Source organism: Telmatherina bonti, assembly GCF_933228915.1.
Source record: "Telmatherina bonti genome assembly, chromosome: 19".
Taxonomy (NCBI): Eukaryota; Metazoa; Chordata; class Actinopteri; order Atheriniformes; family Telmatherinidae; genus Telmatherina; species Telmatherina bonti.
The window spans coordinates 27665588-27690067 of record NC_136617.1 but is presented as its reverse complement, the minus strand read 5'-3'; the positions used below and the strand labels follow the sequence as shown (position 1 = coordinate 27690067).

Genomic DNA, 24480 nt, shown 5'->3' with positions numbered 1-24480 from the left:
GTCAAACGAGGAACATTACATTAGACAAAGAAGGAGAATAGTGAACATTCAAATGTTGGTTCTTTCTTCTTGTCATGTGGTTTTGAAGACACACCACAGAACTTTTTTAACATTTTCTCAGTGACGTGTCCTTTGTTGTAAGCATCCATCCTGCATCCTACCTGTACTTTGAGCTGTCCAGTTAAAGGCAGTCTTTTCTTGATTCTCGTCTTCTGCTCTTTTCATTTCTCTTTCTTTTTCTCTCTTTCACTGATAATGTCTTCTAGAATTTTGTTTTGCTAAATCAGCTACGGTGAACTTTTGAAACGAGTGTTTATATCCACTTGTTAACGTGTGGTTCGATACTTAAAGCAACAAATGTCTGCTGTTATAAGGTCACAAAGTTGCATAATGTGCCTTTCAACAACAAAAGAATCTACTGGTGCCACTTTGTTTTTATTGGTGAGTCACACAGGAAGTGACGACTTTTTTAACTAGACTGGATATAAAAGGTGGATTGAGCCTCTGTTACGTCACACGTAGGTTTCTGAAAAGCTGAAGTGAAGCTAATTGGTGGCTTCCATTTTCGCCATCTTGGCAGCATCATGCCTGCCGTCACTCCTGGAAAGTACAAAAAAGGGCAAAGAGGTAGAGCAGAGAGGGGGCCTGTGAGCAGATGATTGAAATGTGTCAAACTATGAACCCAGCGAACCCAGAGCTAACCCAGAGCTAACCAGCTAAAGGAGATAAGTGGGTTGAATCTAAGTCACACTGTTAACTCGGTATAAATCGCAGTTTTGCTACACTTTGCCTACTTGAAGTGGGATATCGGGTATCTGATGATGAAAAGGACACGCCCCCAATTTTGCCAAAATTTGTGATTAAATAATTTTTAAATGGATGACTTATTACCACTCCCCCTCCCCAACCGCCAGAAGTTGCCACTTGCTTTCAACTTATTAGTGGATTGTGGTTTGTTCAGCTCTACTCTTGGGTTAAATCGGTAAGGACAGCATAACATTGGGACGGTCCCAAAAAGTACGACAGCCCAGTTCAAATGTTCTGGTACGGTTCCCAGTTTTTTCTGTGGAAATGCAAAAAAGAAATACATAACTACCTATACATACCAAACGGTGGCTGGAGTGTTTGTAGTTTAGATGGTGCGCTAAGCCTGTCACAAGGTGCGTTTCTATTACACCTAAAATTGCGCAAAAACAAAATATCGTAATAAAAAAACGCTAATTTAAAAAAAAAAAAAAAGTCTCAAATATTGCTAAAAAGTGTTACGCTTTCATGATTTTTTTTTTTTTTTTTTTTTTTTTTTTTTTGTAGATGTTTCAATATAGAAACATAGCAAAATTGTAATGGAGCAATTTTTTTGCATTTACATGTGCCTGGATGTGACATGGGGGTTCATGACCAGTTCATTTCCGTTAAAGTTTGCGTGGTGTCGAACAATCAACACCAAATTTCAGAGTTTTAGAAAAAACTGTAGCAAATTCTCTGCAGCAAGTAGAAAAACCTCCAAATAATGCTACATGGATACTTTGCACAAACCATAATTTTTATAAAATCTTGCTAGAGTAACAAGATTTTACGAGACTTGAGGGCGCTAAACACTGCTCAATGGAAATACCTGCAAATTGCAATTGTTGTTAGTCCAAACTTTGAAATATAGCTTTTATTTTGCGAAAAATGTCATGGAAAGGCAGCTACATTTTCCATTCTCGAGATCACAAGGGCAAAATGATGTCATTTTTGTTGTCTTGGCCCTGGTTTGGGAGTTTCTGCAGCTTGTTCTGGACACATCAGCTAAGTAGACCTTGTGTTCTAAAAAAAAGTTTTGTGTGATTAGTTGGACATTTGATCAGGTTTAACTGATGGTTTTAATTAAAAGTTGATTGAGTTGGTGAGAAAAAATGAACATGTTTTCAACACATGACATCAACGTTTTTAAGTTACTTTAAATAAAAGCTACTTTGGTGTAATTTACATTTGTTTAATTTATCATTTGTGCTGTAAAAGACATCAGACCAGCCATTGAGTCAGTAAACCTGCTGGGAAGCTAGTTAATGACTTTATAAAGGGAGAACTGAGAAGTTGGGTTGTGTTTTTATGGACCTGTATACCATGCAAGCACAGGGTTCTCCCCCTGCTGGTTCTTGGATAGAAATATGGTTAAAGGCTCTGTGTTGGGCTCATTTATGTCAGGCGTGCACAAATTTGGTCCACAGATCTACTATCTTGCAAGTTCAGATGCATCCCTTCTGCGGCACACAGTGAACCAAATGACTGAATTCCCTCATCCATGTGTCCTTCAGCTTTGCAGAGGCCTGGTGAAGATCTGTTCAGTATATTAAGATTTGGTGGTAAAGAATTACATCTAAAAGTTGCAGCATAGTAGAACTCGAGGACTGGACTTGGGCACCCCTGATTTATGAGCTTGACTCTGTTTTTTCTGCTTTTTTTGTGGCATGGATCTCGTACTTTATCTGGTATTTTCTAAAACACAAGCTGACAATTTAAAATTAAGCAAAAATACGAAATTTGAACTTTTCCCTTACTTTTTGTTTTTGGTAGTTATAATTATGTTTAGTAAGGGCATTTCTGGTGCCAGAAACAGTTCTGAGGTTTTGTACCAAGCTGCAGAACAGCTCACCATGTCTCATTTTTAAGCAATTAAAGAAGAATAACAAGCTCTGTAGATTTAATAATGGGACATGAAATGTTTAGGAAACGACCTACTGTTGTATATTTTTATCTCACAAAGACCGTCATCATAGCAGCAACAGTTCCCACGTCAGTCTGTGTCCGACCTGTCTTATTTCTTCAACAACAGGCCTATGTAAATAAGGTGTGTGTCGTCATCCAGCCTTTACTGCTCGTACTAACAGACATAAAAGCTGCCGCCTAGATATGGACTTGATAACGCCAAAGCCTAACTGATAACCAATGGAAGTCAGTTTCTATGGTCTCGATAAAGACCGCATCCAAGTTCGAGTTCAAGAGTGGATTGCTTGCTGCATTTAGCTGAGTTATAAATAGTTTTTGTTTGTTTGTTTGTTTGTTTGTTTTGCATATTGTAAACAAAAACATGAGTGTACATGTGGTGTAGATGGGACTTAGAGCGCTTGTGAATCAGGGCAAACCAAACAAGCCATTTAAAGCTTTATTCAAAGTGGAAAAGAAGGCGTCACCCTTCGTATTTTCTTTGTTTTATCGTGTCATATTAAGGTTAAAATTGTGTGATTAATATGTCACATTTTGTCTGGTAGGCTATCGGCAAAGGAATTGAACCTTTATCATTTGAAAGAGGTAAAAATAAACATTTTGGGCTTTTTTCCCCCCCGTTTTAAATTCCAACCTGGGAGCACTTGAAAACACACACGCACACAGCCACACACCCATATGCAAACCTCATGCCTCTGTGTGTGTTTATAAAAAGGATCTTGTCCCACTTTTCCCTCTCCACCGCGCTCTCGTTCTGTAATTTCTCCGGCGTGATAGCTAATTGGTGTGAGCTCGGGGAAAATTTGCCACCCCGCCACTGTGTTCTTAAAACAAACTGGAACGGGAGAGGGAAAAGAGTCGAGGCGGTAAAGGGAAAAATGGAGAGAAGATGGAAAAGAGGGACAAGACAGGAGGTATGTTGGAGGTGGGGAGGGTTGCGTGTTGCAAGTTGCCGTGAGATCGCACTTGAAGATAGCGATTTTTCTTTACATACTCTTCCAAATTGAACATAGACAAAATGCCTGGGAGCGAATGAAAGATGATGTTGTCCTGTAAAGAGAAAAAGAAAATGTATTTAGTGCAGGTAAAAGAGAAACTAAAGAGGGGTGAAATTAAAAGATAAAGATAGCAAGCGCTTGGATGAAAAACAAGGACGGGAAGAGTGTACTGCCAAACTGCACTAACAAAGTTTTGACTGGTTAATGGAAGGTCTCGCTTGAGGATCAGGTTTATCCCACATTGATTAGTATCAACGTGAAAGATTTGCCAAAAGGGTCTCTGCTCCTATTTTTGAGAGGGAAGAACTGGAGAGAGAGTGAACCAAACTAGGACAAGTCCTGAAAGACCATTGTACTCCTTTTTCTCTGGGTCTCTCCAGTGCATTCAAAACTGCTTTCTCACTCTTGCCCTCCCTATCAAGCTCACTTTCTTCGTCCGACTCTTCCTCTCACCTTTCTTCACCCCCCTTTTTTTTTCCATGCTAAGGCCCAGTGACCAAGAGAAATCGATCCACTGTATATATCACAGCCAGTGGCCTTTTTGGGTTTTAAAGCGAAGGCCATGCAACGCTGAAATCCTTGGGATGGTCTCAGAGGTCTTCTGGTAAAATGAGGAGCAGTGGCCTTTAGCACGGTCCGGGCACAGCTGAGATGTTTCGTCGTTTACACCTGGGATCCCATGTGAGGACAGACAACTGGATTGGATAGAAAAATTTCATCTTACGGCAGCACGACTGAAGAGTAAAAGTTAAATGAGATAATGAATTGAATTAACATTCTCTATAATCTGTCTGAGCCAAGCGGCAGGTGGTTAAAAGTGAAGCCTATGTGGAAGTGCATAAAACTGCAGTTCCCCCTTCATCCGCTAGGGGCTGCAAAACAGCGTGAATCCCCATAGACTCCCATGTTAAAAAAGACTAACTTCACAGCAGAAATAAACATGTTTACAGCCTGGTTCAAAAATCCATTTTCGGTTTAATAGGTCAGGTTTACCTTCATGACCACTGTGGGGGGAGTGAATTTTTTTCTAACTCGCTCATTTTAAAGTAATCTCAAAATTTGGCATATTTAGGGGTGTGCCCTTTTGATTGAGAGGTGCCCTGATCTCCCGCTTCAAGTGAGAAGAACGCAGAACCGCGGTTTTTAGCCGGTTAACAACGTGACTTAGCTTTAGCCCGCTTACCTTCGTTAGCTGGTTAGCTCCTGTTATCTCCGGGTTAGCTCAGTTAGCTCTTAGCTACAAGCAGCTCAGGGTTCGCTCGATGTCAATCATCCGCCATGACGCTCACAGCACCCCTCTCAGCTCCACCTCTTTGCCCATATTTGTATTTTCCGGGCGAGACGACACGCATGCAACTGCCAAGATGGCGATGGTAGGAACCGTCCACCGAGCTTCAGTTCAGCTCTTCAGAAACCTATGGGTGACGTCACAGGGGCTCCGTCCATCTTTCGATATATAGTCTATGGTCGACTCCAGATATATGCTTCGTAGTGGCGTGCCTCTGATGGTGCTGCTAATAGCATAAACAGGTGAAGTGAGTCAGAAAAACACGGATAATGATAACTAATAATGTCCAGTGACTGCACTTTGAGGATATCTGTTGTCTTTTAACAAAGTATGCAGAAAATCATCTTTGAATTTTAATTAGACCTTAAATCAGATGGGCTGCAACTTGGAAGACCACACTAGTTTCCTGTCAGATAAAAACAGGAAATTGAGGCTCCAATTCACACATTTGTGCAAGAATTGGATAAAGAAGATAGGAAAACTTTGTCTGGTCAGACGAGTCTCCATGTCAGCTGAGACATTAACCTTCTAAGGTCCTGGTCTACCATTTGGTAGAAGTAAATTTACATGTTCAATTTCTTTTTTTAAAAATGTGGGGAAAAAAACCTGTGTGAAGCATCTCTACTAATTGGTACTAAACTGTTATAATACCAGTTTCACCTTTCGACCATTTCACTGTCATTATGTTAATATTAACAAATATCTCAACCATTTGCCAGCAAAGATTTATTCGGATTATTCTTGTCCAAAACAAATGGAAAGATGAAAATAAACCTTGTTTTCTTCGTGTAAACAACATGAAAGCATATATCTATCCTGCCTGGTGTGAGTGGCTTGGACTGGTGCCCTGATGGTGTGGGGATATTTTCCAGATACACTTTGGTCCTCTTAGTACCAGCTGATCATCATTTAAACACTATAGTCTACCTGAGTACATCATCTGACCACCCCTATCTGACCACAGTGCACCATCATCTGATGGCTACTTTCCAGCAAGATAATGCACCATGTCAGACAGCTCAAATCATCTCCAGCTGGTTCCTTGAACATGACTTTGAGTTCACTGCAATGGTCTCCACAATCACCAGATCTTAAAGGGGTGCTATTATGGTATTTGGAGTTTTCTGAGCTTTCTACAGTTTTACAGTGTTGAATCCTCATCAGACATGTGAACGGCACTGTTTTTTAATCACCTAAACGCATGTTTGAGTTTGAGTTCCAGCACACTCTCCGTTCGGTTTCCATGGCGACGAAAAACGCGTTGTTTTAGAGAGTTTTTTCTACTTGGAAATCCTTGTGACGTCCCGGGGGATAAGGTTCGGTGAGTGGTTACCTTCTACTGGTTAACAAGGGCATGTACAAATACATCAGGCGGGTGGAAAACGTGGGATAAAGTTATTTCCAACGATGGCTGGTGAGTTTACCAAAGAGAGACATCCTGCTGCATTCGTTGCTGTGGGTTGCTGTTTTCCACTTCGTTTTCAGGGTCTGATTCAGGTTCCAACATGTAGGGCTGTATGCTACGTATTGACGTTGTATTTAGTTTTTTTTACTGAGTTCATATTAGCCTAATCCTTCTGTTTATGAGATGTTACAATGACGGCGAAAGCAGGAGCAGTGTGCACTCCCGATGTAGTGCAGTGGCGGGAGGCGGGGCTTAATGTGGAAGAGTCTCAATCCACTCGTTTTGCCCACAGGCTGATCTGACAGCCTACGGAGAGGGTCGGTCTGAAGTAAATAAAGAGATTTATGATAATAACTCGATCAATCCCAGCCCTTCTGGTCTCAGAAATAAAAATAAATTAGCCTGAAATGCACATAATAGTTCTACTTTAATCCAAGAGAGCACCTTCAAGTTTGCTACATACTCCACAAGAACAGAGAACTTAGTTCCTGTTCTGGAGGAACAAGGTGTCTTTGAGATGGATGCACACCTGCAGCAACTGTGTGATGTTGTCGTGTCAATATGGAGCAAAATCTCTGAGAAATTAGACCAAAAGAATTTCCTACATTATGACAAGTCAGTCTTAGGAAAGTTCATGTTTCAAAGTTCTTTATAGTTTCATGCATCAATTAAAAGATGTGTTGATTGCAGTTTTTTGTTTGAGAACACATTATACGAGCCTTGTTTTAAGTTGGTCTTTGTGTATAATGCTACATTACCAGGAAAAAAGTTTGGACGTGAGTCCTTTTTAAAATGTCCACTAATCATGTGAACAAGCATATACTGAGCAGGAAGTTTTCTTCTGCATGCATATCAAGTATCAACATGGTGGTAGATCAATGAAACAATGTTCTAGTTGCTCAAAATTTTACTTTAATGTATTTAAAAAGAAAAAAAATGAATCTGATCTGATTTATAGAAAATATGTACAACATTTCCTTTATTTTGCACCATGAATAATGTGAAATTTAAGGTACCAAACAGCAGAAACTACTCTCAGGTTGGCTATCTGTTATTTAATATGTTGTTAGACTTTAGTCCATGGCATTAAAACTTGAGTCCACACACACAGCTGTGCACGCTTCAAGGCAACTTTGACAGCAGGTTTTCGCATGTTGTTTTTTTGTGCCTCACACCTCGGCTCAGTCGGCGTGAGCCACACAAAAGGTATTTTCAAATGAAAGGGGGGTCTTTCCTATTTGTGTGTGAGTCAAACGATGAGTGTGTCTGCCGAGAAGGGGAAGGCAGGGGCCCACAGAAAGGGTGGTGTCGTGTTAATGCGGGCTCTGAGACAGAAACGGTGTGTGTCCGGACAGGAGAGAGCCGTCTACGGAAAGGAGCTCCTTTTAGGATACAGTATGGACAGTGTTCAGCAGATCTGACGCAAATGTGAGCGGGGAGTTGGGATGTTTGACGGGGACTGGACACTTTTGGCTTTGTTGTTTCCTTAACGGCCGTTTCTGTTGGACGTGCTGAACTTTATCCAAACGGCTCGGCTGACGTATCAGCAGTCGTACGGCTCGTACGGCTCCTAACAAAGTTGGCTCAGTATGTGCGTCTGTCTGTCTGTGTGGCTGGATTAACCCACTGCTCTAAGAGCCTCATCCCAGAGGAGCAGGCCTCCGCTCATGGCCGCACGTGTCTCTTACAGCGCTCATACATAGTGTTTTACTTTGCATGTTTGACTTCTGGCTCAACTGCGAGGCTCGGTGTTTGGATTGTGATAAGTTGCGGGCAGACTCTACTGTACTCTGGTATTACATTGTTTCACACAGCGGCTTAAGCGGACACCTTTGGCATTGCAAATATGTTAAATATGTGGAGTGTTTGGTCTTTCTCAGGCCTTCCTTTTTTTCCTCTTTCATCCCATTGATTCTCAGTGAAGCTTTCCCAGGTACATGGCTTTAGAAAACATTCCCCTGAGATCATTGTGCTTCTTCTGAGGGCTCAGCTTAGCTCAGTTTTCCAGTACTCATCTATATATATATATTTATATATATGTGTGTGCGTGTGTGTCTGTGCATGATTTAGCTTGTGGCATTGGCTCATGTTGCCAGCAAGTTTGCTCTTGTGCATTTTTGTGCGTTTTTCCCTGCTGTATGTATATTAATGAAAACAGCCACAAGCAAAAAACGTTGCTAAACTGTAACTGCTCAGGCAACCAGTAGGAAACTTTGTCATACCAGTGAGACTGATACATGCGGACAGCAGTCATTTATTGTACTGGATCACTTCATGCTGATGTGATTATTTTGATTACAAAATAGTTGTAAAATCTTGTTTCCCTCATAAATGTTAAATGTTCTTTAACCTGTGGGTAGACGCACACTGATTTTTGTTTTCTTTGCAGATTCTGATTTATTTATTTTTCCCTGAAGGTCTAAGCTGCTTGATTAATTCCTTGTTTTCAAAAGCTACAAAGTATCATACTAAATATTTTTCTGCTTTAATTTAATGTTTTGTTTGAGCTGCATTCTGACCATTTGTACATTGTATTTCCATGATTTTTCACCGTGTCCAGGACCTTCTGAAGATGTTTTATTTCCCTGAAAACGACAGTTTATCCTTCTTTTTGTGTCAGATTACAGCTCCTTTTCTGCTTTTACTCGTCATGAAATAGAAAACTACATTAGAGAACAAGACAACAAAAAGCCTTCTGGAAAAAAAAGTACCAGATAAGAGCTGATATGGGGTGTTTTTAGGCTGTTTTGACTGATTTTGCTGGGAAGTGTTTATGGCTGTCACCGTATGAATGTTGTGTTTACTGATGAGGAAGAAATCTGATTTGTCAGGGCTGTGCACATGGCATGTTTACTGACTGGAGGAAAAAAAAAAACAACCTGGAGGAGAACCAGTTGGAGCTGATCGAGCTGAAAATCTGATTCAGATGATCAGCGGGGATGTAGCAACACACTGACTCAATGATCAGCGAGCCAACAGTATTGATCCTAACTGATTACAGTAATTATTTGTAAGACTCACACAAGAGTGGAACTGTTTGCATTCATTTACACAACAATTTCTCTGTTTAATTTGGGGAAATCTGTGTGGTGTGACCATGATAAAATCACAATTTACCATCTTGTTGAGTATGAAAATAGTTTGAGGCTCTAAATCGGAGTAAAGTTTACGTTAAATGCTGCTTTAATGTTCACAAATAGAAATGTAAACATGTTAACACTCAGGTAAAAAGTGTGTTATTGTCTTATTTTTGTTAAAAGAACAGATTTTGTTTTTCATTTGTAATTTTTTTAACTCAGAAATTAAACCAGATTTTGATATTTTAGTTGTATTTTGGAATTTGATAGGAGTAAAAAGTGACGTCTCGTATTGATCACTTGACCATGAATCTGACTGCATCTCTACTCGTAGAATGCAAAACACCAGAATGCATCTTTCTGCCAGACCAGTTTGACCACCTGGTTTTTATTTTATTGTATAACACTGTATCTACATATTTACCGTCGTGTGTTGTTTTCACTCAGGGCTGTTTGGGTCTGAAAGCTTCGTCTTGTCCTGAAGCTTATTTATTTAAATTCGGAATAAATTATCCATTTTTTCTATTTACAGTACGAGTCAAAAGTTTGGATATGTGAACAGATTCAAACTGGATGGGTAGACTTGACCAAATGTTTGACTAGTCCTGTATATGATGTTATTTTAATCCCAGGAAAGCGTACAAACATCTACGTTGGAAGTCTTCCAGTTGGATAATTCTCCTGTGTATTTGCAGCGCAGATGTTTGGTGTTAATCCAGATTGAAGGGATTTCCTAGTAAGGAGAATAGTAGAGTGACACACTTGACTATGGAGGGAAACCCAGCTCCCTTCTTGCAGTCTCATCCCGTCGCCTGTATTTAGATGCAAATTGAATTTAAATTTCCTGTTTTTTGCTTGTATTTTTGTTTGCAGCTCATAAGTCTATAAAGCCTTGTTTATGTTGTTAGATGTGTGATAACGGCTCCTGTTTTCAGATGCATCTCAGTGCTGCCCTCGGTCTGAGTGAACAGGAAGCATCATCCTTAGTCACAGCAGAGTGAGCATGTGTCACCGACCCCGCCAGTTGAATGTCCGGCCTGTTGCCATGTTGACGGCACATGACACTGACCATGTCGGCCTCACCGTCACAGCAGCACTGTCCCTCCCCGTACAAGCTATAGGCTTCATCAATGGGCCGATTGTTGAGTTGGCTGCGAAACCACTGAGCCTCGGTCATGAGTTACAGGGTGATGAGAAGATGAGTCCTGCATGCTCCAGTCCAAACGGAGATGTGCAGAGGAATTTTTCTCACACCACCGGCTCTCAGTGCGCTCCTGTTTCTGAAAATGTGTTTTCATGCAGTGCAGATGATCTTTATCGGTTGTTTTTGTTGAGCACGTGTGGAGGAGTTTCCACAGATGAACTACTTTTAAATGTCTTCTAGAGAAATAAAAACTCGCTCTGTAATTGTTGCTGTAAAGCAGTGCAGCATGTTTCTGCGTGGCAGTACATGTCATGTGTTTCTGCTGAACTCGTTGCTGCGCTGGCTTTGATTCCTGTTAAGTCGACTTGCAGTTTGTTTATGTTTGGAGTGAAATGCCTGAATAAAAGGATGGATTGCAATTAGTTTTGGTACATCATCAATACATTTCATTCACTTCAACCTCAGCTGGATTTAACTGTAATCCATAGTAAACAAGCTGATTTATGACACCTGACCTGTTCCCCTGCTATTTTGATCATAGTTAATGTAGACAGGTTGTCATTCTATTTTTTTTATTTATCTTAACTGTATTTCATGTTTATTTTTAAATCATTATTATTATTATTATTATTAATACATTTTTTTAAATGATTTTTTTTTAATTTATTTTATAATTTGGTCATTTTTATTTTAGATATTTTTGAAAAGTGAGTTTATAAACATCTGTTTTATTTTCAGTCCTTTTTCAATATTTTCTTTCAAGATTTTCATTCATTTTGGACATTTTGTTGTTTATTTTAGTTTCTATTTTTTATATTTATTTCTTTCTTTCCTTCTTCGCTTGCTTGCTATCTATATGTATTTCTTTATTTCCGGTTGATCTTTATTCCTTGCTGTCGTTTTACATTGTGTTCAGCCAGATTAACATATGAAATAAGCTCCTTTTCTTTCTTGGTAATATTTCCTTTCTTTACTCTGTATGTGACTACAGATGGAGCCTTCCCTAAGGAGCCAAAAGGAGATGTGTCAAGCCAGATAGCAGGTAAAATAAATCCCCACCTCTTTACAAACACAAGCACACCCTTGTTGCTTCTTTTGCATCTTGTTTGTGTGTGTGTGCGTGTTTCTGTCTGTCTGTAGTGATGATGAGAGGGAGGTGTAGATTTAATAGCAGGTGGAAATAAAGTGCTCTACAGACACATTATTAATATTTCAGTGTGACAGTGACAGGTCATTGTCATCCCATTTCCTCACATCTCCTTGCTTCTCCTCCTCTCCTCCCTCCCTTTTCCCCACTATATTCCCCCACAACCTGATTGGCTGTGAACACCTAGCAGCCATCTCCGTAGCGACAGCAAGCTCTTTCTTGATGAGTTCAGATGGACGGTGCTGGTGTCTCTTCTTGTTATGATTTAGTCTGCCAGTTTACTTTTCCTTCATCCTAAAATCACCTTTTTGTCTCTTCTTTCATCGATCCCTTAATCTGCATTTTCTTAATGTCACAACACGTCTCTGTATCCGCCAGTCTCTGTTGCCTGGCTTTGGTCTGACATTTTGGAGTGATTTGATATTTAAGGCTATTACCCCCCCTGTGCTTTTTGCTGGAAGTTTTAATGCTTCATATAGTAAAGTTTCTTCCAAAAAAAAAAGAAAGAAAAGAAACTAATATTTTGGTCTGACACAGCCCTGCTGCTGCTGTGATTCACATGTACGAAGCCAGAAACCCTTCAAACTAGATAGAAAGGAGGACAATGAGTTGGCAGGTTGTTCCAAACCCCCGGGGCTTTCATGGAGACAGCCTGAGGACACACAGAAAGACCATGACAACACTAATTCTTTTCCAGATAATACTTGAAGTCAGAGATGTGTTTTAATTTGGTTTAATTCATATTTTTTTTACTCATTCTTTGGAAATGCATGAAATCGGTTATGTAATGATTTTAAAGCCCTTGGACCTCGACAGATGTTTTGTCGAGAACCATCCTCTACATTTTTTCTCCAGTGTATCTCAGAAGTACCAGATGTTTTAGAAAGCGTTAAGTCTTCAGTGATGTGCAGAAGTGGGCAGGCTGGACGCTTCACCTCCAGATGGCGCTTTGGAGCAGCTGAAGCAGAGGATGAGTTGGAACCGGGCATGCTGAGCTGCAGCTGAAAACATGACCACGCTGTTTAAGAAATCACAAACCGACGCATTAAATATCAGTCGGGGACAGAGAGAAGTGTTGAAGTGAAATTTGTTTTTGTGTTTTTATGAATGAAACTCTGTGTTTCAGAGAAAAATCCTCCTCTGTCTTGTCACGGTTTGTCAGAGAGGGATCAGGTGGCAGAAAAGTCCCAGACAAATGAACCCTTGGCACCAATAACAAGCCCTCTTCTCTTCTCTTCCTTCTCTTGTCTTGTTTTTTCTCTCTCAAATCCTCCCCCTGCCGCGCATGGGTCGCCGGGGTGACCCTGGCCCGTCTCTTGCTGGGTTAGCCTAACCTGCTATTAGAGGTCTGGACGCACGGAGAGCAGAGAAAGAGATTGCGGTGGGAAAGGAAAGATGGTGCGTCGGTTTCTCTTAATTCTAAGCCAAAAGTCAAAAAGAGGGGACAAAAAGGAGAACTGGGACGGACGTGGAGAGTCTGAGTGGAATGGAAACACCAGACTGTGCTATTCAGTAGCATTTACTTTAAGCTCAATGTTTCTGTTCTCAGTGCTTGATTTTTAATACGGCATGAAATATTTGCTGCATAGATATCTTTTGGTAAAAGTTTCATTCTCCTTCTCTGTTCTCTGACCAGACAGCTAGCCTTTGAAATCGTTTGAGCAGTCTTAGGATAAGTTTTACTCAAGAAGTGGACCAAACCTTTTTCTTCAGGCCCTTATCCTGTATTTCATTGTAGATTTGGCTTTGTAGGTATGGAATCAGATTTGTTCCATAATCTCCAAGCAAAACCTTTTAAAACTCAAGCAAAAAACAACAATTAAAACCAAAACTTTCTAAAACTTAAGTAAAATAAGTGATCTCAAAATAAAAAATGATCAATCATCATGAAAACTATTAGGCTTTTATTTGGTTAAATTGTGTAGTTTTGTTTGCAGTTTCCTCTTCCTCTTTCTCTCTTCTCGCTATTTTGGTTGCGCTTCATCGTCTTTGGTTTTATTCACGATTCTTTGGTTTCATTTCTGACACAAACCTTTCATGGGCGGGCTCTTTCATGGGCGCTTTCCGATTGGCTGGTAAGTTTTTGAGTGACAGGTTTGTGAAGAGGAAGAGGAAACTGCAAACAAAACAACTCAATTTTACCAAATAAAAGCCTAAAAGTTTTCATGATGATTAATCATTTTTGATTTTGAGGTCATTTATGTTACTTAAGTTTTTAGAAAGTTTTGGTTTTAATTTTTGTTTTTTTTGCTTGAGTTTTAAAAAGTTTTGCTTGGAGATTATCTAATTCCATATGTCGGTCAGGAAATGCCTCAAAGTCGACAGTAAGACCTAAAAGATATCGCCTCTCACGTTTCCTCAGTTTTAAACAGAAGAACATCTACCTGACCCAGTCTCTGTGCTTTCTAAGCAGCGCTGGCGACTATGAGAAGGCCAGAGGGGGAGGGGGGGTTTATGTCATGGACACACTATGCCTGTCCACCTCCTCAGCCTGAAGAAATCCCTGCTATTCCCACACATGCCTCAGCGAGGAATGTCTGGCACGACGCGAACGTGGGAAGTCTGCAGCAATGCAGGGATGCGCACGCATGTGTGCGGTTCTGGTTTCTCCTGATTTACAACGGCTGGCTGTGAACCAGTGCGACCCAGTCAGCTGCCGGGGAGCCATTATGAGATTGAGCCTGTCTGTAACTGCTCTTTAATCAAATGGAGAAGATGCAGCGAGTGTGTCCTTTTGTTGGCAACTTTTCTCCTCCTTCCCTCAGCTGACTGCGCCTCCCATCCCATCTGTGCCTGTTCAGACAGCTGTTGCATTCTCCATCTTTTTTTTTTTTTTTTCCTGGAAGCACACACCTCCCCTCCTCTCCCCTCCCCTTCCCTTCCCCTCCCTGAGGCATTTGTCACAGTCCCTCTGGACCAGTCGTATAGTGGTGGTATTTGTGTGGACCGTTTTGTTGTATCAGCGAGTTTAACAGCCACTTGACCTCTCTGAGGAAGTCCACGAGATGTGTGCGCCTCGTGTTGACATGTTCCGACACACAAACAGCAACACGGCCCAGAAACGGACATGACTCGGAGTGACGAGCCGGTCATTTCGGCGAGGGATGGCGGGCATCTCTGGCATTTCCCTCTCGTCCTTTGCCCTTTGTGACTCACAACAGCAGCCTCATCAGTGATAAGCGTGTCTCCCTGCTTCACATAGGAACTCCTGGAACTCAGGTGTCGCTCAGGTCAAGTTGATCTCTGTGTATTTTTGTCTCGAGGCAGAAAAGCTCGGGGGAAATATTTTGCTGCTAAGCGTTTGGCGAGTAAATTCTTCCTGGGAGCATGTTGGCTAAGCAACAGACAGCAGTTTCCCTGAACTCCAGGTTTTACTCCAAATCAAGGTAAATGAGAATCTGGTGTAAACGGCATCATCAGACCCATCTGATGATGCCGTTTACACCAAATTCTCTCAACATTTGTGTGAACTGATTCTGAACTGAATGGGATTTGTGACTCGCCTGGCTTGAGTCATGATACGATGTGAAAGTTTATGAGCAGTAAAGAGCTGAGATGCAGATTCTGCTTATGAATATTAGACAAAAATGTGTATGATAGTAGCATGTGCTGTTAACTGAGTAATTTATTTATTGACGTCTTCAGTTCTTTCATGCGTAGTCGTCTCATTGGAGGATAGATGCTGTCTGGTATATTCATGGCAACGCAGCCTTTCACTCAAAAGCCTTCCACTGAAAAGTAGATAAATGTACAATTTAATAAATAATACATGTGTATTATAATTATTATTATGCTGCGTTCATGTCGAGGTCAGTCTTTGATAAGTGAATTTTTTAATCAAAGTAAGGTTTGTTTAGTTAATAAAGGAGAGGTGATTGAGTTTGCATCAGTGATAAATAAATTAAAGAATAAGGACCAGCTATGTTTTATATTCATATTTAAATTAAAATGATGACATTGATTTGTAAATATTTACTTTAATAGATAGGAAGTAAATGAAAATGAAATATTATTAATAAATTAAATGCATCTTTGTTTGTAGAAATAACATTGTTAAAAAAAAAAAAAAAAAAACTGTCCTGCCTGTAGCTAAGGAAACTGTCAAAGGATTTAAAAAAAAAAAAAAAAAAATCACAATGCTTTTTTATTTTAATTGATGAATGATGAAGTTTTCTTTCCCACTAAGAGAAGATGTTCACACATAAAACATGCTAAAAAAAAAAACGTGTCTGGGTCCCTTCACTGTGGGCTTCCGGGGTTACATCCACTTTGTATCCAGTCTGGCATTAGCTGCTGTTTTCACCTGAGCAGCTGTAGGTTAAAGCACTTGGCTGCTAAGCGGACCCCCCCCTGTAGGGACAACATGATGGGAAAGACTGTTTATGTTGATGTTCCAAACCAGTGTCTCCTGCATGGTAATAAACTTCAGGTTTCTCTCGCTGAGCTAAGCAGCTTCTCAGGGTTCATAAATGCAGTGCAGGCATATTATAATTACTGCCCCTCCTACACAATGAGGATTACCTCTGGGAACCTGCCTTTCCAAACGAAAGGCAGATTAGCAGCTCACCTTATGCCACATGAGATGTACACAGCTCCACAGATTGCGCTGGTGCGTGGTGAAACAATCCACAGTGGTAACCCAGTTTCTACTTGGAAATGTCTGCTCCAGCTTTTCCATATGGACACGTATAAAAACACCAAAATGGGCGGTTTTGGTTGTCTGAAGGATTGGAATATCTCCCCTCAGGAATCTCTGGATTAGCCTTAATTGCTGCAGCTCTGCCCGACGTGCATCGGGATCTCTTCAGACCTTCGGTCTATCATTAGCTGATGGTGGCAGTGGACTGTATTTCTCCATCAGCAAATGAAGCCAAATCCCCTGCAATCTATGGATTATTGTTGTTATTTTTACAATTTACGGAAGAATGATCAAGAATGACTTGCTGGACAACCAGTCACGAGTGGCAGTTCGCGCACACAGGCTCCGCCCTCATCCAGCTGGCAGGTACGGCGCTGCCTGTCGGGTGTTTGGTGGCCGGCAAGTATCCATGTTACCATGAGGTCATCACCACAGTCTCTCCATGTACACTCCCTCGTCATCCCTCAGTTTCCGCTGATAGAAATGGAATTAAATTAGCAGCTTTTTTGTCTCATTTAGCTTTGAATAAAATAAAAGTAAAGTGAAAAAGATGGAATGATGAAAGAAGTGATTGAAAGTGACTGATGGGTTTATTTATTTATCCGTTTTCTTTTTATTTTCCTCAGCCCTACTCACCGTTGGTCTTCATTAACCTGCAATTTTTTCCTTTTTTTTTATTTTTTATTTATCTTTTTAATTTTTAAAAGATTATCCAGAACCACTCCCCTGTCCTCTGTGTGTGTGTGTGTGTGTGTGCGTGCGTGCGTGCGCTACTATGTTTCTGCACTGTGTGGGTGCGACCTGGCCACTCTATATTTAGCTGCTGTGCCACTTTCTCTGGTCCCAGAGCTCTGCAGAGTACTGGAAAGTGATGGGTGTGTGCCTGTATACCCACCTTTTTTTTTTTTTTTTTTATTGAGCAGAGGTGGAAATTCACCCAGATATGCTTCGGTGCAATGTTTCTGAGGGTGAACCGTATTTGTATCTACAAAAGCATTTTGCTGGACTTTGCTGGAAGTTGAAGCAGTTTTACAAGCAGATATCTAATATAGCAGATATATAACAGTGTAAATAAAGTTCTTTCTGCTGGTTGAAAGAAACTTATTCAGGCTCTTGAAATTAAAAAGATGGTGCCTCGATGAGGTATATTAATAAAAAAAAAAAAAGTGTTGGTTTTCAGGGGATGAAGTTTCTCTAGATGAACCTTCACCCAGCGACCGTTAAATTTAGCTGTACAGTAGCAGATTCACTCCTACAAAGCACTCACTGTGCACACACACGCTGCTTATCTCACACACACACACACACACACACACACACACACAGAGGTTTTCTGTTTGTCGTCTTGTCAAGTTTTTTCCTTGACCTTTGATTTTCCTCTCACAGTGTGTTTAGACCAAACGCGTTTTGAGCTTCAAGAGCAGCAGGTTTCCATGTAAAGTCTATGTGGAGGCGGGGAAAGGGGGCGTCAAGCTTTCTCGCGTCGCGTTTTGAGCGTTGGCGTTCCACGCGGAACGCGCGTCAAAAGCCAGAGATGGACGAAGCTGAAATTTGGCCGCTTGACGCGGGGCGTCAACCAATCAGAGCGATCAGCTCGCAGCTCCTGGAGGATTCCTGTGGTGAACCCAAACGCGGGGCTGAGATGCCATTACTCCGTGTAATATTTAGGATAACCATTCCTTGCTAAATAACTGAATGTTACTGATTTGGCAACGTAGCAGGATACGTTGCCTAGCAACACTTTGTTTGGGGGCGGCGGCGGCTCTCTGGTGAGTGCGGCTCTTGTTGCATTAACACTGACTATTACTGCCCTACAACAACGTCCTCTAGCTGTATTTATTAAATAAAACCATGCCATCGCTCTACTGAATCCGCCATCATTCAAACTGACCGGAAGAAAAGCGCCGCCTTTCTCTCTTCCACCATGTGCGTCACTCCCTCCAGACACACAAGCGGCAGGAGCATTGGGAGCGTTTTGGGCGTCGGACACAAAAGTGGCAGTAGTGACCAGTGTCGAGTGTTCAGCGTTTTGAGCGTTTGCGACTCTCAAAACGCGTTTGGTCTGAACACACCGTTATTTTGTGACAGCCGACCAATCAGACGGCAGTTTACAGGCATCAAAGATTGTTGTTACGGGAGGAATCACTCTGTGGTGAAAATGTGTTGACTTGTCTTTTCGTTTAACGAAGATATTACATAGACCGTATATGAAAGATGGACGGAGCCTCCTGTGGTAAAAAGTGAAGCCAATGCAGAAGTGCATAAAACTGCAGTTCCCCCTTCATCCACTAGGGGCTCCAAAACAGAGCCAATCTCCATAGACTCCCATGTTAAAAAGACCAACTTCACAGCAGAAATAAACATATTTACAGCCTGGTACAAAAATATTATAATGTTAGGTTCATGAGAACTAAATTTTTTCCTAACTCGTTTGTTTAGAAGTAATTTAATCTTAAAATTCGGCATATTTAGGGACGTGTCCTTTTGATTGAGCAGTACCAGATATCCCGCTTCAAGAAGAAAGAATTTTCAGCTGCTTAACAGCTTGACTTAGCTTTAGCTTTACATTCATTAGCTGGTTAGCTCCTGTTAGTTCTGGGTTCGCTCAGTTAGCGCTTAGCTACAGGCAGGTCGGAGTTCGTGTCATCATCCATGACACGCTGACAGCCCGCTTCTCAGCTCTACCTCTTTGAACATTTTTGTATTTTTGGGAGAGACAACACGTGCAACGAGCTCAATTTCAGCTCTTTAGAAACCTACAGGTTACATCACGGAGAGTCCGTTCATCTTTTTACAATCTATGAGATATTAGCATTTAGCTTCACAAAGCAAAGGCTAATGCAGCACAACTGTAAATGACCAGCACTGATAAACATGCTGATATTTACCGTCAGTTTGAAGGAAGTTTTCAGAAAAAATAATAACCAACAATAGAAAAGCAGAAATTAAAAAATCTTCTTCTTCTCTCTTTTTTTTTCTTTTTTTTTTTTTTTTTTAGAAAAATAGTGTTTAATAGGTCTTGCTGGGGATGGATTAAAAAAAAAAAAGATTATTTGATTTAAATATTTTCAAACATAATTAATTAAACTTTGATTCATAAGCCTGATTTTTTTATTCATTTTACTTGCTGACGCTCACCTTTACCTTGTTACCTATATCGCTTCAATTCAGAATCAACTAGATAATGTCAAATGCTCATTATTTTATTTGCCATTGGATTATATTCACCTGTGAGCTATTCAGCAGCTTATTACATCTCAACACCATGTGTACCACCATGTTCAGTAAATTCTAAATGTTTTGAAAGTGTTGAAAAAGATGTGAACAAATTTATTTATGTAAATAATGACTGGATGTCATCACGCACTGTAGTCCAAAATAAATCTAAAAATGGACCATTAAATGTACAATATCATATTCATGTAGATGCTTCATATCAGAATATTACAATAATCTGATAACTCTCAGATATCTTATGGATAAGGTAAATGGACTCAGTGTTTTTTTTTAAAAAACGATTATCTGAAAATGTATTCAATAAAAATGTTTTTTGTTACATAAATATCTTTTACTGAATCATTAAATCGATCCAGGGAGTTCATGGCGGTGTCCAGCCGTACATCTCGAGGTTTGTGTTTTCCAGCATATCAGTTTTCCATAAAAAAACTATGCAGTTTGAGGTATTTAATGCATTCTATAATAAATATTAGCTGAAGAAGTAAATAATAAAAAGCATTGTTACTTTCAAGCCAATGTAACACCTTTGCTTTCTCACTGAAGGGAAGATTTAGCCCATTTGTGGCTCCCAGAACGGTTCGCAGCAGCCTTCGTTTGCAGAAAAAAGAAAAAAGAACAAGGCCAGTCTCGGTTAGAGCGCAGTGGGAAGTGTAGTTCATCATGCTAATTGTTACTATAGTTTAGTTGTTAGTTTTTTGTTCTTTTCCTGAGGGAGAGCAGGGAACAAATGAAGGGAGAAAGGAAGCAAAAATAGAGACAACTCCTGAATCTCATCCATCTCCTCTGGTGGTGTAGGGAGTAAACATCTCATTAGCATACACCAGTGTGCTGAAAATAAGATATAATCCACTCTGTTAGAACTGTGTGAGTATTCAGGTATTCATGCACAGTAAACATAAAGGAAATCAGGTGTTTGATACATGCCAACATGTGTGTTTGTATGTGTGTCAACACAACTATGACTGGGATCAGAGACATTCCTCTGTATTTATCTGAACGTGTCAACCTCATGTCTGAGTGTCTCTTCTACAGATGACTAGACAGCAGTTTAAGCGTGACGCGTAGCGAAACATCATGGATCAGCTAACGGCTTGCAGTCACATTAACAGACAAGCAGGAGCAAGCTGATATGGAAAAAGGGATATTTTCAACACCTCCCATCTACTGCCATTATGTTTTACATAAGTACAGCGTGTTTATTAGGCTGACGTACAGACAACGAGCCGTGCTATATTTAGTTAAATCTGACCTCATGGGCGACAACTTTTTACAGTGATGGCTCACTGTGACTCTTTATTTCTGATTTAACATGTCAATAGTGTTGATGTTAATGTGACCAGTGTGGAACGATTAGTTCATGTTGCTGTAACGCGTCTGTTAAGACCTTTACCCCGACATCCACACATAAGAGTCAGAACAAGAGGAAGAAACACAGATAGAATGTCTGGATGATCTGTCACGTAAACCAGACCCCTCTCTGCCCGGGGACCCTTTTCTGTGTGCACGCTAAAGCTGAGCTCTGACTTTAATCACATTAGGGAATTCTGTGTCAGTGTGCTGGAGTTGTTTAAACAGGTTTCTTCTTATTGAATATCCTCTGACAGCTGTTGCTTCACTTCTAACAGACCTTCAGCACAATCGGATCTCTGTCAACATCACACCCAGGAGAGCCAGCACGACATTTACAGGCTGATAGTCAGTAGTGCACGTCACAGCTGCAGGATTTTTTAAAAAGCATTTTCTGCATTGAGTCTTATTATTTATTAAGGTTTGACTTGTATGTAAAGTGTTAACTGTGCAAAGAGGACTTTTTTTTTTCCAAGGAGAAGTTGCAGCTCTGAACGTTCATATGAGTCAGTATGGACAGGTAGTTTCTATCCATGAGAAAATGCCACCGATTAGTCGTCTAAGTCAAAGCTGAAATGGGTAAAAAATAGACTGTGTCTTTGTTGACAGATTGTTTCAATAAAATAAATGGATCGATTGGGGTTTCCTGAAAAAAGTAGGAAGATTTTGAGGTTGAAATGTTTTTTTTTTTTTTTTTTTAAAACAAGTGAAAACATGCATTCATTTGGACATGTCCAGACGTTATGGCGCTGTGTTGTGAGCTTGATGTGAGAAAAACTGCGACACTGATTTGTAGGGGTGAGAAAATCGAATCGAAAATCTGGATTTTTGTTTCACAATTTTAAAATCGATTTTTTTTTTTTCAATTAAATAAAATCAATTTACTATAAAATTTTTGTCATTTTTATTGGTTTTATTGATCTTTTTACCTGTCTTCGTGGGCATTATAGCAGCAGAATGGTGGTCTGGATACTGTGTTATGTACTCTTACTGAAATCTAGAAAAATTACTAGCAAAAAGAAGTTTAATAAAAAAATTAAAAAAAATGTTTTTAATCTACAAAACTCATCAATATTGAAGAATTTTGAGAATCACAATTTAAATCGAATCGGGACAAAAGCATATCGTCACACTTCTCATTTGACTTATGAGTGGATTAACTCATTCTTCCATCAGTACTGGTATCAGTAAAAATACAGCAGTATATAATTTTTTCTTTGGCTGTAATTAATCAGGTTTATCTTCATCCAGTCGTAACTGAAACAGATTCATGCAGGATTTTCACTGCTAAGATATTTACAACATACTATTCACACTAGTTTCTGTAAAGCCACGTTTAGCTTATTGAATCTGCACTTTTATTTGAAAATCCAGTGACATTCAGCTTTTCTTTTCCTAATGGCAGGTTGTCCCAAGTTTTATTGTAATTTCTGTCTGTTCTTCAGACTAATGTAGACACACTGCTGTTTATTTATTTATTTTTTGTCTTGTCCAGCATTGAAGCAAGCAGAATGATTATCTGGATGCTGAATTCTGCTGAGCAAATTTACTTTGCCAAGGGGAACATTATAGATCTAATGTCTCTTGATATTCTGGATTTTTATTTTATTTTTCTATTTATTTAGCATAATTTAAAAATTTTTAACTGTTTAAAGTTTGTGGGTTTTGGTTTACGTTCTGTTTCTGTTTCTGGGTTGCTAGTACATGTTGCTAACTTAAAGTCCATATTAGCTTTGCTGATACACAGAGTCTTCTACCTTCTTCGTGATGTTGACATTTTATCCCACAGTCATTTAGCAGACACGCTTCTCCAAAGCGACTTACAATATGATTAGTAAGAGCGGTGGCCTTGGCTGGATCATTGCCAACTCATACATGCTAATGGCCAGTCCAGGCAGTGTTTAGTCATGTGGATTGCTGTTCTAGCTTTGCTAATGGCTAGCTACAGTATGCTAATGCCAAGATGAGACAGATGTGTGGGGTTCCAACCAGACACAAAGGTCCATATAGATAACAGAAACAATATCAACAAACACAGATACACACACAAATTAGTCCATGTGACTGTTGAACAGGCTCTCCATCCAATGTTTCCTCAAATCAGAGATATAATGACAGCTGCTCATTTGAAAGTTTGTTAAAATCTCTATGATGGAGTTTTCTGTCTCCTCCAGTCGCTGCATAAGTTTAAACATTAAATGTTTAACTACAATTGAGTAGTTGCCTTTTTTTTGTCACCTCTGTCACTTAGATATAAGCATCAGGTCATCGTTTGCCAGATTCATGAATTCAGCCTCCAGCTACAAGTATTTAGTCTCATTCATCTCAATTTAGTCCCTTAAAGCAGTTTTTCTTGTGTGTCTGGTCTTTCTCCAGCCGTTGTCTTGCAGTCTTTTCTTATAGCGTGTGTGTGTGTGTGTGTGTGTGTGTGGGAGAGAGAGAGAGAGAGAGAGAGAGAGAGAGTGAGAGTGAGAGAGAGACGGCAGTAATCCTCCAGATTACAAGTAGCCAAATAATCTAAACTAAATGAAATCAAATAAAGAAGCAGTCTGTGCTGGATGGATGGGCAGAGAACAAGGAGGAAGATGGTCTTTTCTTTTTTTTTTCTTGCTCTCGAAGTCTGATTGTCTCTCTGCTTTTTTCTTTTCTCTCTGTTCAGGCTACCGGAGGAATGAGGAGATGAGAGCCATGGAAGTGCTTCCCATCCTCAAAGAGAAAGTTGCCTTTCTGTCAGGTGAGATCATGTCTGAGTGCATTTGGATCACCGATCCTTCAACCCCAACTGTCTGATTGCAGCAAATAAGGGGTGCATGAAGTACACTGCAAAGTTTCTATGCACACAAACACACACGCACAGTTAACATGTATTAAGCTGCAGACTCTCCTTTTGAGCTTTTATCACAAACAATTCCTCTGTTTCTTCCACGCAGAAGATGTAATAACAAGCTGTGTGCCTGTATAAACTCTGGGGGGGTCAGGCTGAAGTCCAGACACTTAGCCTTTGACCCGTCTTTACACAAGTACTTGCAGAATACACACACACTGACACACATATAGATATCCTTTGTGTAACCAGCAACAACAGGACGGCAAAGTCGAGAGCTGCAGCTGCCTTTGTTTTCGCCTGTCCTCTTAGTGAGGCTCAAACATGCTTCACACATACATACTGACACACACACACCAGAAAAAACTCACAGCAGGCTGAGCTGGAGACGTAGACCGCCAAGAACATCCAGATAATTATTTCTATAGCACACAAAAACATCATTTGTTCTTATGTGTGTGCCGGAGACACGGTGTGTGTTATCATCCATATCTATGTGCATTCAAAGCTCATGCAGATGTCCACAGAACAGAAGGAAACAACAATAGGAAAAGTGTGTCCATTTGTGTGTGTGTGTGTCTTTTGTGTGAAGACTCCTCTTTTGGACCTTTTGTGTTTGCTGTGAAGGTCACAGGTAGAAATGCAAAGAGGAGGACAATGACTCA

At 40.2% G+C, this 24480-nt stretch overlaps 1 protein-coding gene across 4 annotated transcripts in view; it reads left to right on the top strand.

Moving 5' to 3' along the window:
* The window catches only part of LOC306770097 (triple functional domain protein), a 97708-nt gene that overhangs the window by 12136 nt on the left and 61092 nt on the right, over positions 1 to 24480 (top strand). For all 4 annotated transcript variants that reach the window (XM_079258889.1, XM_079258891.1, XM_079258888.1 and 1 more), the window contains exons 2-3: positions 11613 to 11663; positions 23651 to 23725. In XM_079258889.1, coding sequence (XP_079115015.1) covers positions 11613 to 11663; positions 23651 to 23725 — 126 coding nt within the window. The remainder of the gene's footprint in view (positions 1 to 11612; positions 11664 to 23650; positions 23726 to 24480) is intronic.